The sequence below is a fragment of the Echeneis naucrates genome, chromosome 9 (genome assembly GCF_900963305.1).
Source record: "Echeneis naucrates chromosome 9, fEcheNa1.1, whole genome shotgun sequence".
In the NCBI taxonomy this organism is placed as follows: domain Eukaryota; kingdom Metazoa; phylum Chordata; class Actinopteri; order Carangiformes; family Echeneidae; genus Echeneis; species Echeneis naucrates.
This window is the reverse complement of record NC_042519.1, coordinates 10,521,521-10,538,677: the sequence shown is the minus strand read 5'-3', so window position 1 is coordinate 10,538,677 and position 17,157 is coordinate 10,521,521. Positions and strand designations below refer to the sequence as shown.

Below are 17,157 nucleotides of genomic sequence, written 5' to 3'. Positions count from 1 at the left end.
TGATCATAACTTCTTTTTATTACATAGATTCTGCACACAATTAGAATAGCTATATAACCATATAAGACACTGAAAATGACACTGAAATGTGTGATCCTAAAAATACTGAGAAGGAAGTGTGACTTCAGGGTAGAAATAGAACAGCCACTTTTGCATATCAAAACTTGCTGGTTACGTGCTACATTCAAAGTTATAGAGCTGCAGGCTCCTTTAACATAATTCATTTATACAATCGTTTCCTGGACGTGAGAACAGTACTTATTATTATTATAATGTGATTATATTAAATTTCCTCAGTTTGAATCCACTGGAAACTGATGAGCAATAATAGTTAATCAAGACCCTATTTTACCATACCTCCTCTGTTCGTCTCAAGCGTAATAGTTTCGCTAATGCTGATTCTCTTTGTGACAAATGGAATACAACGAGACAAACTTGTGCATCAAGCTTGTACAATTATCAAAGTTCTTCTCTCACTGGATGGCCACTGTCTAGTGTTTTGCTATGTTGTGCTTACACTCCTTTTCAAAGTAACACTTATCTGTAACTCAAACATAGTAAAATAAATACAAAGCCAATGGAATGGCAACTCAATGACCCCTAGAAGACAACATTTGCCTGTCCAAAGAAGAAAAGAGGCAACCTTCCACACCAGAAGTCAGGCTTGCTGTTGACTTCCAAAATCAAATTTTGCTAATTAGCGCTGCAAAGCTTTTCAGCATCTTGAAAATGAAGTCACATTTATATGCAAACACAGACACCCTCCTGCTTATACATGTATGGACATTCTGACAGCTTCGTTGTGCAGTCAGTCTGAATCTTTGTCCCCGGGGCACCTGCCTCCTATGCTGTGCCAGCTTCATGCCATAAACAACGCTTCAATAGTCACTGTCATGGAGTGTTGAGAGTAACCACAGACACTGGCAGCCCACCAGCAGTAAACACTCTGCCCCCTCAGTGATGCCAATGTCCCATTTTCACCCTCGGCCACAATAGCTGCAATGGATTTTTCACAACATCTCACAGGGTGTGTTCTGGAATAAAATCCAGATTATCTATCGAAAAAGCAAAACATGGGAATATTTTTCTTTCCCAGCTCTACTTCAGTTTTCTTCTTATTTCCCTCTTTAACTTTGAGCTCTGCAGCAAATACTTTTATTCCTTGTATTCCTCTTTTAATTTCTTTCTGACTTCCAAACCTGAGTCTGTGTAACCTTACCCGGCTGACCTTGAAAGTAATCATACCCCAGGGGATCTGGTTCCGAAACATAGCCCGGGAGAATCAATGTAAAGGTAGCCAGAGTCATGAACTTCCTCTCTGGCTAGTACAGGTCCTGTGAAAAGGCCTTACCCTCAGAGGACCAAGAGACCAGAAGCTGGTGAGCACATACACCCAAAGTAACCAGACCCTGCCACTTGAGGAAGGCTGACGTCGAAAGAGGTCCTTCTCTGGTCTTTCTTGAGGCATTGGCATGGGCTTGTGCAACATCCACATTCAAGTATCTCAAGGTTGAGTCCTCATATGTTGAAATATTTCTAACAAGAGACACTCTTTACTAAGACAGCAGTTTAATACTTCGCACAAATCAATATCTTTAATGCACCAATACAATGTGGCAGTCGTGGTATCTGAAAAGAAGAGCAATGCGATAGGCTGATGCATATGTAACAACTGATAGACCATTGGAGAGGAGCCAAGTGCAACACGAAACCAAACTCTGTGGTTTCTCTGTTTCTGAAACCATAACTAAAGTCAATGTGTGTCTGTGAGTGCACATGTGTGCGCGCATGCGGAAGTGTGCATGCATGTGTGTTTGCAAGTTTTTCTGGGTTCTCTGACTACAGCCCTTCACCCATATTCACAGGTGAATGAACAGTTTGTATGTCAAACCAATAACAGAACTCAACTACCCTGAGCTGCGAACCTTCACACATGTACTTACAGTGAGAACAGACATATACAGGTTTCTGATCTGTTCCTTCAAGGTTTAACAGATGTAATAAACCTTTTTAAAAGTGTTTTATCTATTGATCTTTGGATGTGAGTGCTACTGTGACACATAAGCACAGTGTGTGATTTGGTTGCTCTTAAATGCTGATCTCAGTCTACTATATTAAATATCACGAGACTCAAGTTTGTCTTTTCCAGACCTCACCTCTTCAGTGTAGCTCTCCATGAAAGAGCCACGGAACATGGCAGCCATCCAGTTGCAGCTAGAGATGAGCAGGGGCTTATGGGCTGGGAGGCAGCCATCGTCCAGCCGGAACACCACATCTAAAACCGGGGCGGGAAAAGAGCATTCATCTCGTGGAGTGCCACAGAAGCCGAAGCTACAGAGGGGGAAAGACAGACAAGGCAGACGTCCAGACACACAAGCGCACACACACACACACACACACACACACACACAGGGAGACAGACAGCCAGAAGGCCAGACAGAAACACACAGAAACATAGACACAGGTAGACAGACAGAGAGATAAATTGACAGAAGGACAGAACAGCTTTTGACACAGAGTAAGGGAAGAGGTAGGGTAGTAGGGCATGGAGTATATCCAATCTGGACTCTGGAGTAGAGGATTGGTAGTGAAGGTGTATTTCTAATGCAATCCTTCAATGACAAATGGAATAAAATGATGACTCAACCAGTTAAATAGTTTGATTTAACAACAAAATAAATATTCTAAAGCAAGTTTACCATTTTTATAATGATGAAGACGGAAGTTAGTATGAGGCTATGTTCAGTGACAGAAGATGTCTGCATTGGCTGCAAATGCTTTGATAACATGCATACACCACAGTTTAGGGGAGAGAACGACACCGCACAAACACAAAAGACAGGAAGCACATACAAAAACACATAAGACAACCAAGCAGACTGAAACAGTAATCAGACATTAGAAAGGCAGTCATCAAGTAACTTGATGACTATAAAAAGATTAGTAAACAACAACAACAACAGATAAAATGCATATTACATAGGAGATATTCAATGGAAAATACACATCAGGAGCAAATGTACACAGAGTGTACATTTCCAGAGACTGAAAGAGAATGCTGGAGATTAGCAAAGTCTTTTCTGTCTTTCTTTCACTTTTTGTGTCATCAACCTTTTCAACGCTCGTATACACACATACGCCCACACACGTACACAGGCAGCTACTGATGCATAAATGGAAAATGGTACAAATGCTATAGAGAGCACTGAGGCATTGAACAGTTTGTAATATAGTTTACCAGCAAAAGTCCCTTTGTTGAGACACTCCTTGATGCGGTTGGCTCGTCGGACATGGAAGGCCTTTGTTATCTCCTGATTCATGAAGCTTTCTCTGTTCAGGACATTGGCCACCATCATACGCAAGTCAAACACCTCAAGCAGCTCTGCAATGATGGCCACCTGCATCAGATCCCCTCGGCCCTCATCTAAACTTCCTGTGTACAGGTACTGAAGCACTGCCTGAAATAATAATGCAGAACAATTCTAATATTTGTATTCACAGAATTATGGTTTGCCATTATCATGTATATATTTTTCTAATCTTCACCTTGAATGGTTCTTCCTGTATCAGTTCATCCATGGCCACCACAGTCATGAGTCGTGGTCGTCCTGTCATTGGATCGTCAACATGTTCCAGACACACACTCAGAAATCCTCTCCCCCACCCTGAAAGTGCTCGGCCAGTACCCAGTGCTCCCAGTGAGTATTGGGCTCTTGATGGGAGTGCATTATCACTCTGGGAAGTCCTCAAAAAGCCCTGCTGGAGCAGCTGGGGTCGATGAAGACCCCGTACCCTGCCGTCAATGCCATCTTTATCAATGTCCAGGCTCTTAGTGCGCCCAGCTTGTTCCTTGGCTCCTCTCCTGCTCTGCTCATCTTCCTCCCCGCTCTCCAAGTTCTCAGTGCTCTCCTGCTCCTCCCCCTGTGGCACAGTGACTGAACCACCAAGATCCAGGGTGAAGAGGTCATAAAACTTAGAACAGGAAGTGGCCAGGTAGACTTTGTGTGCAAAGACTCGAGTAGTGCCACCTTGCAGGAGGAACAGAACATCTGCACACAGCGGCTGGCAGAAAAGGGAATCAGGTCCCTCGCCTTCTGTGGGAGGGGGGTCTGGTATGCCCACTATGGGGCGTGGTGGGCGGGGAGGCAGGAAAGGCGCCTGGAGAAGTGGCCTCTGGACCTTTTTCAGGTGGGACTTCCAGAACTGCAGGTGTCGACGGGAGATCAAGGCGGCTCGGATGGCATTGTCAAAAACATCTTTGACTCCAAACTGGGCTACAATGCTGGTCTCATAGTAGGGAATCCCAAGTTCCTTTGCCACCTCATGGCCTCTCTCTGGAGGAAGGATATCAGTAGGCTTGATGGGTCTGTGAGACGGGAAGAGACAATGATCTTAATGATGCTGGAAAGGAAATGCAACAGAAATTGGAATTGAGTTGTGTCAGGACACAAGAAATGTGGTCATTTTCTTAGTTGAAGTACACCTCATTTATATTATGCAACAGTTGAGATGAGTTAACTCACATAATGCCAAACAAAAAAAGTTACAGTCATGCTGATATTACCACTCACTGATTAACTGAGCAAACACCAAACTCCTGGAAAACCACCAAAGTAAAAATTTAATGCTAAATTGTTTAATGCTAAAAGTGTCTCACTTGGCTAGGGGTCGTCGTGCTCGGTTTACTGCATCCAGGTCAGCATAGCGCAGATCCAGCTGGCAGCCAACCAGGATGATGGGCGTCCGAGGACAGAAGTGCTTGATCTCCGGAAACCACATGGTGCGGACATGGCGTAAGGAATTGGGATTAGCCAGAGAGAAGCAAAGCACCACTACATCAGACCTGTGAGGGGATCAGATCAGATCACTGATAAGATGGGTGAAAAAAATGGCAGAGGAGAGAGGACTTCCTGTGTCATGAGTAAAAGAAAAGATGTCAGCAGCAAGAACATGCAATCTTCCATGGAGTGAAGGAGATGGAAAAAAGACAGAAATGGAGTCAGTGCTGAGTCACCGAACATCTTATTACTTAATGTTAAAACATCTGTGATGTGTATATGGAGAAAGCTTGTTCAGCTGCTGCAAGGCATTGTGGGAGCATGTAGGGTGTGTTGAGGAAGGTGAGGAAGGTATGAGGTGGGTCACAAGATGTGTGTGTGTTGGGGGGGAATTCTGGGCTGGTGATCTGTTCGGCCCATGTCTCTCTCTCTCCCTCTTACATAATTCTCCCTAAGCCCTCCAAGGCTACATGGACCAGAAATAGGAAGCTAAGGATAGATCTGGACACACACAAACACACACACTGTGACATGTTTCTCTTGGTAATGCTTGATAGCGCTCTAACAAATCATTTGTTATCAGTACAATGCTGACAGCACAGACATCCACAATTCCTAAATGGCCTCCCTGTGGAAAATATTGCTACACAGGGATTTTGACCTTAGCAGATCTGGTATAGTAACGTAGCATCACTTATGTAAGTTTTGTACTACATTACCCATCACAGACAGGCTGTAGATAATAAAAATCAATATTCCCGTTTTTTGACATATGTCAGCATTGAGTGTCCATCAGAAGACGGGAAACTGAATCTGGAACTTGAGAGCAGCACTGCTTCACACCAATTGCTCTTATTTGCCCTTACCTGTAGTAAAGGTACAGGACCTATTTACCAAGCAGTAAAAAGACGCCAACATAAAGAAAAAATCATCTCTGCATTTAAAATTTAACCTCAAGGCTAATCTTGAATAAAAGATATAGACCATGTGAAGAAATTTGCACAGATAGAAGAGTTTGAAATATTATAATTGTCATTAAAGAGGTCATAAAAAACACTTTACATTGCAGTGAAAGCATAACATAACCTTTCAAACTGATGTCCTCTCTTTTTGGACGAAACTTTAGTTGTGAGACATTTTTTGCAGTGCAGACGTGAGTTCCATATTCTGTCCTTCCTGATTTCATAGATTACTAATGTAATTACTAGATTACTAATGTAATCTATGATATGCTCCTATGCCCAAGGACATAATATGCACTACCATTTCATCACAGCACACACACACACACACACACACAAACACACACACACACACACACACACACACACACACACACACACACACACACACACACACACACACACACACACACGCACACACAGTCACAGGAATTCCCATTAGCACTTTGTGAAAGGATCATTACCATAGCCTAGTCTTTTTGAGGTCATGTTATGTGTACGTGCCTTTGCTCTTGTGGTTAAATTTAATCCTTACTGCCACAGTTTGGGCCAGTGTATCTTTATGTAAGCGCAGCATTGTACCACCACTGTACAGACTGAGTGGATGCACTTTGCTACAAGCAGCTTTACAAAAGCTCCCAGCAGGGCCAAGAAAATATGAGTCCAAGGAGGTTTTTGAATAGCCTGTCCAGTTCTAACCATTCTTAATCTTGAAAAAGCTGCTCTTTGAAAGTCTGAAAAGCTGTTGAAACTTATAAACTAGAAGAATCTCTCCTACAGCTACGTTAACCTGGATCGCATAGTGTTTATGGATCAGTGGAATCAATGAAGGGACAGAAGTTGTATCTCATGCGCATCAGCATTTAGTTTGGATTATTGCTCTAAATTAATATACAGTTATCATCAATAAAAGTATTGCTCCAATAGGCCTAATTTCACTTATTGGCTTTAATATGAGCAACAGAGTGATGTGGAAAAAGAATGAATAACGAATATTATAGATGGAAAAAAACATACGTGTGCATCTAAAAGTAAATGTACACACTCTATAATTGATATATCTGAATGAGAAAGTGCCTGCAAGTTAAATAATAAGGCAAACAAGTTCATTGTGCTATCACTAATAATTTATTGTCCTTTGTGTGTGTGTGTGTGTGTGTGTGTGTGCAGTAGATTTGGTTGGATGTGATATGTATTTAGGTCTGTGTGATTGAGTTTGTGATCTACACATAAACAGACGTGTGCATGTATCCGTCAAAGCAGATCCAAACAACAAAGATCATCAGGTGCCAGATTATGTAAGAAACCACACATGTATCCACACAGGCAGTCACACACACGCACACACACACACAAATAATCAGATTGCCTGCTGTAATAAAGAAATAAATATGTCTCACGCAGGAATCTAGATTATTCTGCAATCACGCTGCCTGGGAGAACACTCCTCATCATGGAGTCTTTCACAAATTCATTTTGAGTTGAGGTGGGCTCAGGATGAGTTCAGATTTTCAGGTTACAGTATGATTGTTTTCCCAACCACAGTGTTCTCCTGACAAAGCATGTGACAGTCTGTGTATTGTCTGAAAATATGAAGTTTTGACATCAACAAAAAAGGCTACTGAGGTAAGGAAGGCATGGAGCGGGTGAATGAGCAGCTAAGTGTCAAGGGCACAGAGGAGGCTAATGATGGAGCTGAGGTAGTAGTTGATGAAGCAAGTAATGAAGGAGGTGATGAAGGTGGTGGGGAAGAGCAGAAGTGGACCCACATGAACAAGTGGATGAGAGGAGCTGGAGGGGAAGGACACTGAGGAATGGGGTGTGAGTGTGGGTGGGGGTGATGCCTGGAGCTACACACTCAAGAGAGGCAGGCAAAAAAAAATTGCTGAGCTGGCACTGCGTCTTTATCAGCTGGCTGCAGGCTGACAAAGCAGACAGGCAGGACATGTGGCTAGACATGTACACCCACACTAAATCACACACTAACACACTGACAGAGTGTAACACACTGTGCTAATGTACAGACACATAGAGGGAGGAAGAACAGAACAGGGGGGTTGGAACAGATAAAATGAAAATGTAAGTTGATGGTGGGGAAGACTTTCCACACTTAAAATTTAGTCATGAAGCAGATAAAACTCTTTTTAGATTAACGTGTCAATTAACAGCCAATGTCGATTAACGGACCTGTATACAATAGGATTAATCATTTAATCATATTTAAACTTTGATCGTGGCTGTTTCCTGTTCTGCTTTAGCAGTTGAGTACTTTTTCCGTTTCATGCCAATAAATAAGCTTCGATAGCGGGCCGGGGAGTACTGTAAGAGGATAAAGCAATGATCCAATCATATCTGGTGGAGGAAGTGTAACAGCTTGAGGGCAGAGTTTAACTAAAAAGTGTGGCAGCTGAATTGCATAACCTTTAGTTAAGTAAATCCCATGTGGCCATGTTTATAAAGGTGTGACAGAGAAGTTATATTCTCATTGTAAATTATGTTCTCCTGACCCGGCGAACACTGACTTTGGTCAGACAGGAGGCCAAAGAAAATGTTTCAGTACCTTACAAATTTCCTTTGTCTGCTCCAAATGTGAAAGTGGAGCATGTTGCAAGGTAGTTAACCTTTGTGACCACCCAACAACTTTGTTATATGGGTCAATAACTCAGTTCTGGCTGCTAAACTGTTTGAAATTGCGCGCATGTGTGTGTGTGCATGCTCACCTGCCATAGGCAAATCGTCTGTCTTTGTGATGATCCCCGAATGTGTCCCACAGTCTCAGGGACACACTGACCTCATCCACTACATCACGAGATCTCTCTAACACCTGCAACACACACACAGGTCTCTGTAATCAAGTCAAAAGTGCTGTTCATATGTTGTTCATATTTTTAGTAGAACTGAAGGATTATGCCGTCTCTAAAATAGATTTTAAAAAATGTCATGTTCAGCATTCTTTTTAAGTGAAGCTTCTCTTTTACATGTCCAAAATGAGATGTTTTTTATTGATAGAAGCAAACTGTCTTCTACCTAAGAAACATCCCAGAGTTTTTCTGCAAGTGGCTCCTCTACATTGTTTATGCTGATGTGTGTGCTTGGGTGTGCCCACCTCCTGGCATACACGGTACTGGTCGATGGCCCAGACGGTTGGCACGTGGGTGGCAAGCAGCTGATACTGTGTGAGGGTGGCATTGCAGGCGCGGGCACAGATTAGCCTGGTCTTGCCTACTGCGTTATCCCCTACCACCACACATTTAATGGTTTCCACATTGGGCCGCTCATAGTCTGTGTCTATATCCATGGAGAGGGCCCTGGAGAATATGAGAGAGGAGAGAGGTTAATTCGATATTCATGGACAATTAAAATCACATTGATAAAGTATCCCAGGAGGAATGACAAAAAAAAAAAAAAAAAAAAAAAAAAAAAAAGCAACTGGTTTCAGGCACAGTAGCTTTTATCTTTCAGCCCAGTCCAGGCTTGAGAAGCATTGTTAAAGCTCTAAGCCTCCGTAACTGTGCTGAGCAGTGTTCAGGGGCATCTGCCAAACTCCTAAACAGAACACATGGTTTGCAGGCTGAGGAATAGAGGGACTGCAGGGCTATTTCTGTAAAAGCTCACACAGAGAGAGAGAGAGAGAGAGAGAGGGGGAAAAACAGAGACAAAAAGAGAGAGACTTCCATTGAGCTTGCTGTCCTTTTATCCTCTTGTCTATCTTTTCCCCCCTTTTTGCTCCTCTTTTGATACATTGATAGCATATTTTTCTTGAGAGACTGAGAGAGCCAAAGTGATGAAACAGCTAACTAAGCAGCACAAAAGACAGACAGTAAAAACCCTCATAAAGCCGTAATAAACTTTTTAGGTCTTTCGTGAGCACAGGGAGCTGCGAATCAGGTCAGTGTATTTACTGTAGGATAAAGAAACTAAACAACGTGCGGTTTGACTTCTTAGCTTAACCTCAGTGCAAGACAGAGGTGGTTACATATAGGCTACAACCCAACTGTCTTCCTCTATTAAAACCACACTGCTGTGAAAGGCTTATCAAAATCCTTTTTCTATAAACTGCTTACAAAGATTTCTAACGTGTCAAAACACGTTAATACTATAAAAAAAATTCCTGGAAAAATCTGTTGTATTGCATAACTAGCCTACACACACACACACACACACACACACACACACACACACAGAGACTTGTAGCCAGTTAATCAGTCCAACCGTCCTTGCAATTTGTTCAAAGAACCACCCCAAGGCCCCATAAATAGAGCATCCGAAACATTCATAAAGGCCTTTGCTGGTTATTCCATTGACTTGGATGTTAGTGTAACTGACGTCACTCCAACACAGACAGACACTAGCAGCTAAAAATGGCATCTATTCATTGGACATACGAGCCATATATGCACCCTCAGCCGTGACCTGCTATCCACGTCCACGCTCACCTCCAACCTGTTCATAATTCCACTGCTGCTATACCCAACCTTCATGAGAGATCTTAGAAGTTCACTTTCCTTGTCAGCAGTGACAAAAAAACTCCAATGTTTCCCGTTTCCCTGTGAAAAGAAATCCCAGTTTTCTCAGCCACGGAGCACAGCACAGGGGTCCTACCTTTTTCTGTGTGAGCTGAAGAAAAACATCTATCAAAGAGGTTGATTCCTAAATGATACATGTGGAACAGATACTGCCTTTTGCAATACCTTGAAAGACACGTACAGAAAGTGTAGGAGAGAGATAGAGGCAATAAAAAGGTGCGCTTGCAACAACCTTGCACTTATCTAACGGCTAGTCGTCACAGCTGCCAAAACAACCTTCCTTCTAGTGCTGTGCTAAGAAAACATGAATGAATGGAAAAGTATAGAGCCTGACATGCTGGTCAAGGACAATGTGGACATGTGAGAAGACATAAAAAAGAAAAAAAAATGGCATGACAGGGGAATAGCAGATTTATAGTATTGTTAATTCCCAGCGTTTCTAATGCAACGGTAGATAAGCAAAAGGGATTCCAAGAGAAACAGGGCAGAGAGAGGATTATTGCAGACTTAAAGAAAAAGAGAGGGCTGTCATCCCAGCATTAGAATCAGTCAGTCATGTCATGGAGATCAAAAGGGCAAGGCCAACAATGACCAAAGCTGCTCAGGGGAACAAATCACAGCTTCTCCTGCTGATGCTGCTCTACTGTTTAATGTGGGTTTCACTAAGACACAGGGAGAAAAAAAACAGAGGAGAAGCCAGAGAACAGTTTAAGACCCTCTTCTACTGGCCCATGGAAATCTGAAAGTTAGTGTATGTGCGAGAATGTAAGTGCATGTGTTAAAGAGCTTGTGGCCAGTCTTTGAGACATGGAATGATGTAGGAAGTGATGTAACCAGGACAGCATTGATGGTGGTGGAGGTGGGGGTGAGGCAGATAGTTTTTCGGGGGAGATCAAGCGTACCAAGCCCCCAGATATCATGCTCCATCTGTGGATCTGCGTCAAGGCTTTGAGCAAGAGTCTGGTTGTGCATCGGTCAGCATGTGTAGCACAACCGTCTACTCACACACCAACATGCTTGACAGATATGCGCCTGCTCTCTGGTTTACTATGGAGCTTAATGACACTTCAAAACCTCAGCAATTATTGTTTATTTCAAGATTGCAGGACGAACAGGAGCCAAAGACTGGGAGGAGAGAGCAGTGCTGCTCAGAAAGAAAAGAAAAGCTATAAAACTCAGGTTTCATTTTTAGCCAACGGGCTGGAGTGAACCGTACACAGGATGTCTAGACTAGAGTCTGCTGGCGAGTGTCATCTTCCCAACGAGCCAGAAAAGGAGGCTGCAAGGACAAAAAAGTGTTGGGATGTAAATGTGTGTGAGAGTGGGAATGACATTCTGTCCCACTTAGGTTTTGTGCCGCATGTATTTGTGACTCTTATAGTGACATATTGAAGTGTGTATAGAAGATCGCAGTGATAAGAGCACTGTGACAGGAACTCAAACGCCCACTCAACACACAAACACCACCCCTCTGGTTTACTCTGGAAAATCGTGGATTGAGTTAGTCAGCGTGTGCATCCATCCATGTGCGTTTGTTGCAGGAGAGGCAGACGGACAAAGAAATTCATGCATAATTTGGACAGGGTGATTTCGCTTTAAGGCCAGAGGGGATTTCAAGAGGAAATGGCTGACTGCTTTTTCTCATTACGCAGTTTGTGGTATCCTAACCTTGTGTATTTTCTTTTCTTTTGTTTTGTTGTTTTAGCACACACAAACACACACACACACACACACACACACACAATGCATCCTCTAAGTCATTTCCTTCATCCTTTTATGTCTGGCTGGTTTGTTCTGACCACATTTTGACCTACTGACTCTCTTTCCCATATCACACTCACTTGTTATAATGCTTCACAGTTCAGCTCTTCCATCCCAGATTTCATCCACTGTATTTTAGTCAGCTTTTTTAATTTCGACTCATGATCGTCTCCCATTTTCAAAGTCATTCCCCCTCCTCCCCTTTTATTAGCAGCCATCCATTGATCACTGACCTTCCACTTTTCTGGATGGCAGTCAAGGAGCAGAATTAACCAGACGGCCCTCCCACACCACAGTCTGCTTCCCCTCTCTGTCTCTCTCCCTCTGTTATGTAACAACTTTAGCAAACCACTGGCAGCAATCGCCTGTCCCAAAACCCTCCATCGCCCTTTTCTGCTTTCTTATTGTCCTCCTCCTTTTGGGTGGACCCTAATGTCATAATGAAGCCGCCCACCTCTCTCTACTCCCTCCACCCAGTCCTGTAAAAAAAATAATAAAAAAGCCCCTATTAACCACATTCTTTATACATGGACACAACACTCATTCGACCCTACAGGCTTCACACTACCACAGGCTTGACTGCATAGTGTTCATGTGTGATTGCTGAAAGAAACAATGTGTAATCGTGTGTGCAACCCAATTTTTTTGTGTTTTTTTTTTTTTCTGTTTTAGGGGTAAAAGTATGTTTTTGAGACACTGACAGCCACGGGGCACAGCTGGCACAGACTGGTTACATAACCTGGTCTGCAGCCTCGGCTTGGCTCCCTGGATGGCTGACAGTAAACCTCAATCTGACGCACACGAGCACAGACATGCATATATCCACATGCAGGCCTGCACAAAGCTGCTCCCGCTGCAGATTCCACCCGTGCTAATGCACGGCCTGTGGCAGAAGGTGATATGAGAGCATCTCTCTCAAGCAGCACATCAGCCCGCTCCTCCTCTTTTCTCCCTTGCTGCAATAACGCTTTGTAAACACAGACTCATCTTGATGCCCTCATTTCCTTTGTCCTGTCCTATCTTCTTCCTACATCTCACATGTCCATATTTTCCATCTGCTTTCACTCCCTCTCTCTATCTTATTTCTACTCCATGCCCTTATACTTTTCAGCATCCCATCACAGCAGATTTTATATACAGTACCTCCAATGTCTCTGTTTCACTTTCTCCACCTTTTCTGTTATTTTCTCTGCAAGACTATTCTGATACGATCAATATGAGTTGTCAATTCCTTTGCAATTTGTCACTGGCCATGACAGCACTTTGGGATTCTTTTGACTTTGTTTTAACAGTGCAGGTCAGAACCTCAATGAAGCAAAAATTCTTGTTAAATTGTTTTCCTTGTATACAAAATGCTGTGTATGCTGTACATACAAAACACTCACACCTTCAGATTAGCACTGGTTCTTTAAAATACTGTTGTGCTCTGGTCTGATGTTTTAGGTTGGACAGCATCATATTGTTGCTCATATGTCAGTATAAATGTTTAAAATTCTTACATTAGAGTTGAGAAATTAAGAAGTGTAGTGTTTTGTGTTTTCCTCCAACACTGACTCCAGACTTTTGTGAATTACTGTGCTGCTGAGCCAAAGGATTTAGTGTGTGACCCAAATATTATGGTAATTTTGTAGATGGGGAGGTTTAAGTGTGTCAGCAAGACGATAGCCCAGACCACATACTTTGTGAATCAAACAGATGATTTAAATGCAAAAAACGAACTGCAGCATGAAACTTATTTATCAAATCAAAAATACCACCACCTGTCAAATATATATTCTCCACTAAAGGTCTACAGTCCACACATGTGAGGACAGCACACAAATAGAGCATATAAAAAAAACACACAATTTCAAGCTCTATTACCCCTCTGCACCTTCCACTGCACGCTGATACTGGTCCACACACAGCTAATGCTGGCTGACACTTCCATGCAAGTCTGTCAGTGCTGCACTATGTTATCTCAAAGCTGTTGACACAGCCAAAGCGTTGGGCCTAACCAGGTTGTTCCGTTCCCGAAAGTATGCATAAGGACAACTCAGACGACTGATTCACTGACAGTTGTAGAGGTCTAAAGTCTGTTCAGGCTTTATTGCAACTTTTTAGAGATTTCTCAACATCGACAGAGTCACTTTTGTCCAAGATGTGAGAGAAATCACATGGAGCCAAATATTTAATAGTGTTACAATGAATAATACAACCTTGAACAGTTGGTGTTTCCACAAAAGGATGAGTCACAGTCACAGGATGGACATTAATAGTCATCTTTCCAAAGAAGAGGGAAAAAAATCAAAAGAAATAATTATGGGCAAAGAACACAAAGGTTGCACAATATGGAAGAGATGCCTGCCAAATCGTTTATACTCCTGCTGCCTCCGTTTATGACAGGTTTGCTGCTGCCTGGAGATAAAAATATGCTCAGATTAAATCTCTTTGTTTTTCCCACGTATAGGTAAGAGGCCTCTTCCTCAGCCACGCAGCAACCCGCACGACCCAACCCTTCTCATGACGTCACAGCCGCAGGCTCAGCATTAGCGTGTGCGTGCGTGTGCAAGAGACCCGACTGCAGTCTTACAAAACTGAGATCCAGGCCGTTATCAGTTGTTATCTATTGTCCCAGTTCGTATGCTGAGGCGTAGGCTACGATCACTACACTCATCAATGAAAGACGCCTCATGTGCTCCCTCTCCCCGCAGCCATTCATAACCACCTGCCTCATTCATATTTACCCCCCCCCCCCCCCCCCCCTCCCCACACACACACACACACAAACACCTCCCTTAGCTCTGGAAACCAATTCAAAAAAAGCAGGCAATATTTTCACAAAGAACTGAACAGCTCGTATATGATGGTGAGGAGTCTTCCACTCAGAGGTGCTGTGAAAGGCAGGTGGACATCAGCCCTCATCTGAAATGATGCGCTGATAAAGACTTGCATAATGTGTCAGGCCCATCCGCTACACCACCGGAGCCGAACCCTCAGAGAGGCTGCAGGTGTGGGATTCAAAATGATAACAGCGATCCTCCGCCGCTGAATGCATCTTTTCATACACATATATGAATGAATGATAAAGGGACCACCACAGAGAGATCAGAAGTGGACAGAGTGCAGTGAGGTCGCAGTGATGGGATGATTTCACCATCTATGGAGTAAATGATATTGCAAACAGTGCGCGGCTTTGTGCATGAGCAGAATTACACCGGGAGCATGTGACCCAGTGCTGCTGCAGGAGGGCTCCCTACCTTCCGACGGTTCCGGAGTTGACCCACATGCCAATCTGCTCGTGGTTCCGCCGGTCACACAAAACCGGACCAGGACGTGCGGGGGGAATGAACGGTACTCCGGTTGTTTTGTAGAGATAATGTACAACTGCAGACGTCTCGCCCAGACCTGTGCCCGGTTACATCCTCCTTCTTCCTTCCATTCCTCCCCTAAATGCCTCCCGCATCTAACGTCTCAGGACTCTGTGAGCACGGCAGCAGACCCGATCTGAGCCGGCTCGGATTTTACACCGACGCTTTCTGAGCGGCCTGAGGGCTTTTCTTTCTCCTTTCTTTCTTTTTGTTTTTTTTTTCTTTTGTCTGGTCTGGTCTGAGCCACCCCCCTTTTCTGTTGTTGTTTCCCCAGCTGATTTCATCAAGGACACGCCCCCTCCGCCGCGCGTCATGCCACGAGTCGGCCAACTCCTCTTGAGCTGCCTTCAGGTACTGTCGGAGAAAAAGGGAATTTACAGTAACCAATAGGCGTCTTGGGAAAAACTTTACGATGATCATTATTATACATGAGCTGAGTATACGATTATATACAGAGCATGAAAAAAAATAATACTTAGGCCTGTAGTCATATTATGCCACAAACATATAGCATATGCTATATTATAAATAGAGTAAAATTAAAATTAGAGTTAAATTACATTTAAAACCATATATTTTCATTGCGTTTTCAATTTAGTTGTTCAGTGTGAATTCTACAATCAAGCAGAGCCATCAGCTATTTTTCTTCAACATTATTACTATCCAGTGAAAGGGGTGTAACACCTTAGACATATACAGTATTATGATGGAAATGCTGGGCTGTGGAGCTGAGGAGGGACATTTAAGGTCTCATGGGCGATTACAACGCAACAGCCAATCAAATACCTCAGAGTCGATAGTATTCCCGCCCCGACACTGTGTTAACTCCAAAACACACCACAAAGCATGCTGCCTTTTGTTGGTGCGGCATATCCACCACAGTACTGACTGTAAACTCTCCCCTCAGGTAATTGTTGACAAAACATGGCAAGATTTTACCAAAATGAATTAAAAATCAACAGTGCAATATGTCATTTATTTACCTTATTTAGACGGTTTCTCCTCTAATCCCCACTCACATATATATAGGCCTCCCTTTACCAAAACTAAAGCCCACATGAAGAATGTTATCTGTAGTTTGGTCTTCATTCTGGGTGTTTAGACATAGCAACTGCTTACTACATAGTGGCATACTATATTGCTATGAAAGCCAATAAAAAGATCTATTTCAGGGCTGCTATGGAACATGACCTGCCTTTTCCCCTCATATTTTTCCAAGATCTCACTGTCTGGGAATTAATTCCTAGAATGTTAAAACATACCAGAGAAGAAAATCACTGCCATGTGGCCAAGAGACAAAAATACTTAACTATCCTCTCTGGAAAAGCTATTTTTAACTTTAATTTTAATGACTTGTAAATCTAATGTTAAACTGATTCCTGAGTTCATCTGCCTTTCATTATGACCAAAGCCCAAATGTGAGATAATATGTTAAAGTGGACTTCATATTCAATTCAATTTTATTTTAAGATTACGTTTTGCAGTGCTCAGTCACGAGGGCACAATGGAAAGTCTAATGGGCTAACTTTTCTGACTGTGGCAGACATCTACTGGTAGAACTTGGTACTGATCTCTCTAAGACAAAGACAATATTAACCCTTTGTTGCTGTGCCAGTCAGTCACTGTAGATCCGAAGTGGCTGCCAGACATGGAATCTGCAGCGGAAAACTTTACATAAAACAATATCATCAAACTCTTTACTTTCTCCTGCTTACTCCTGTAACACAAAAAAAGTACATTCTCGGACACAAAATGTGCACAGGCAATGAAGCAACAACAA

At 42.9% G+C, this 17,157-nt stretch overlaps 1 protein-coding gene across 3 annotated transcripts in view; it reads right to left on the bottom strand.

The window, feature by feature from the left end:
• rhobtb4 (Rho related BTB domain containing 4) overlaps window positions 1–17,157 on the bottom strand; it is a 39,352-nt gene that overhangs the window by 8,243 nt on the left and 13,952 nt on the right. For 2 of the 3 annotated variants that reach the window (XM_029510144.1, XM_029510143.1), the window contains exons 3-9: window positions 15,267–15,731; window positions 8,847–9,048; window positions 8,461–8,564; window positions 4,658–4,843; window positions 3,547–4,366; window positions 3,239–3,458; window positions 2,157–2,275 (exon numbers count right to left, since the gene is read on the bottom strand). In XM_029510144.1, coding sequence (XP_029366004.1) covers window positions 2,157–2,275; window positions 3,239–3,458; window positions 3,547–4,366; window positions 4,658–4,843; window positions 8,461–8,564; window positions 8,847–9,048; window positions 15,267–15,295 — 1,680 coding nt within the window. In that variant the 5' untranslated portion in view covers window positions 15,296–15,731. The remainder of the gene's footprint in view (window positions 1–2,156; window positions 2,276–3,238; window positions 3,459–3,546; window positions 4,367–4,657; window positions 4,844–8,460; window positions 8,565–8,846; window positions 9,049–15,266; window positions 15,732–17,157) is intronic. The other variant, XM_029510145.1, reaches the window with a different exon arrangement.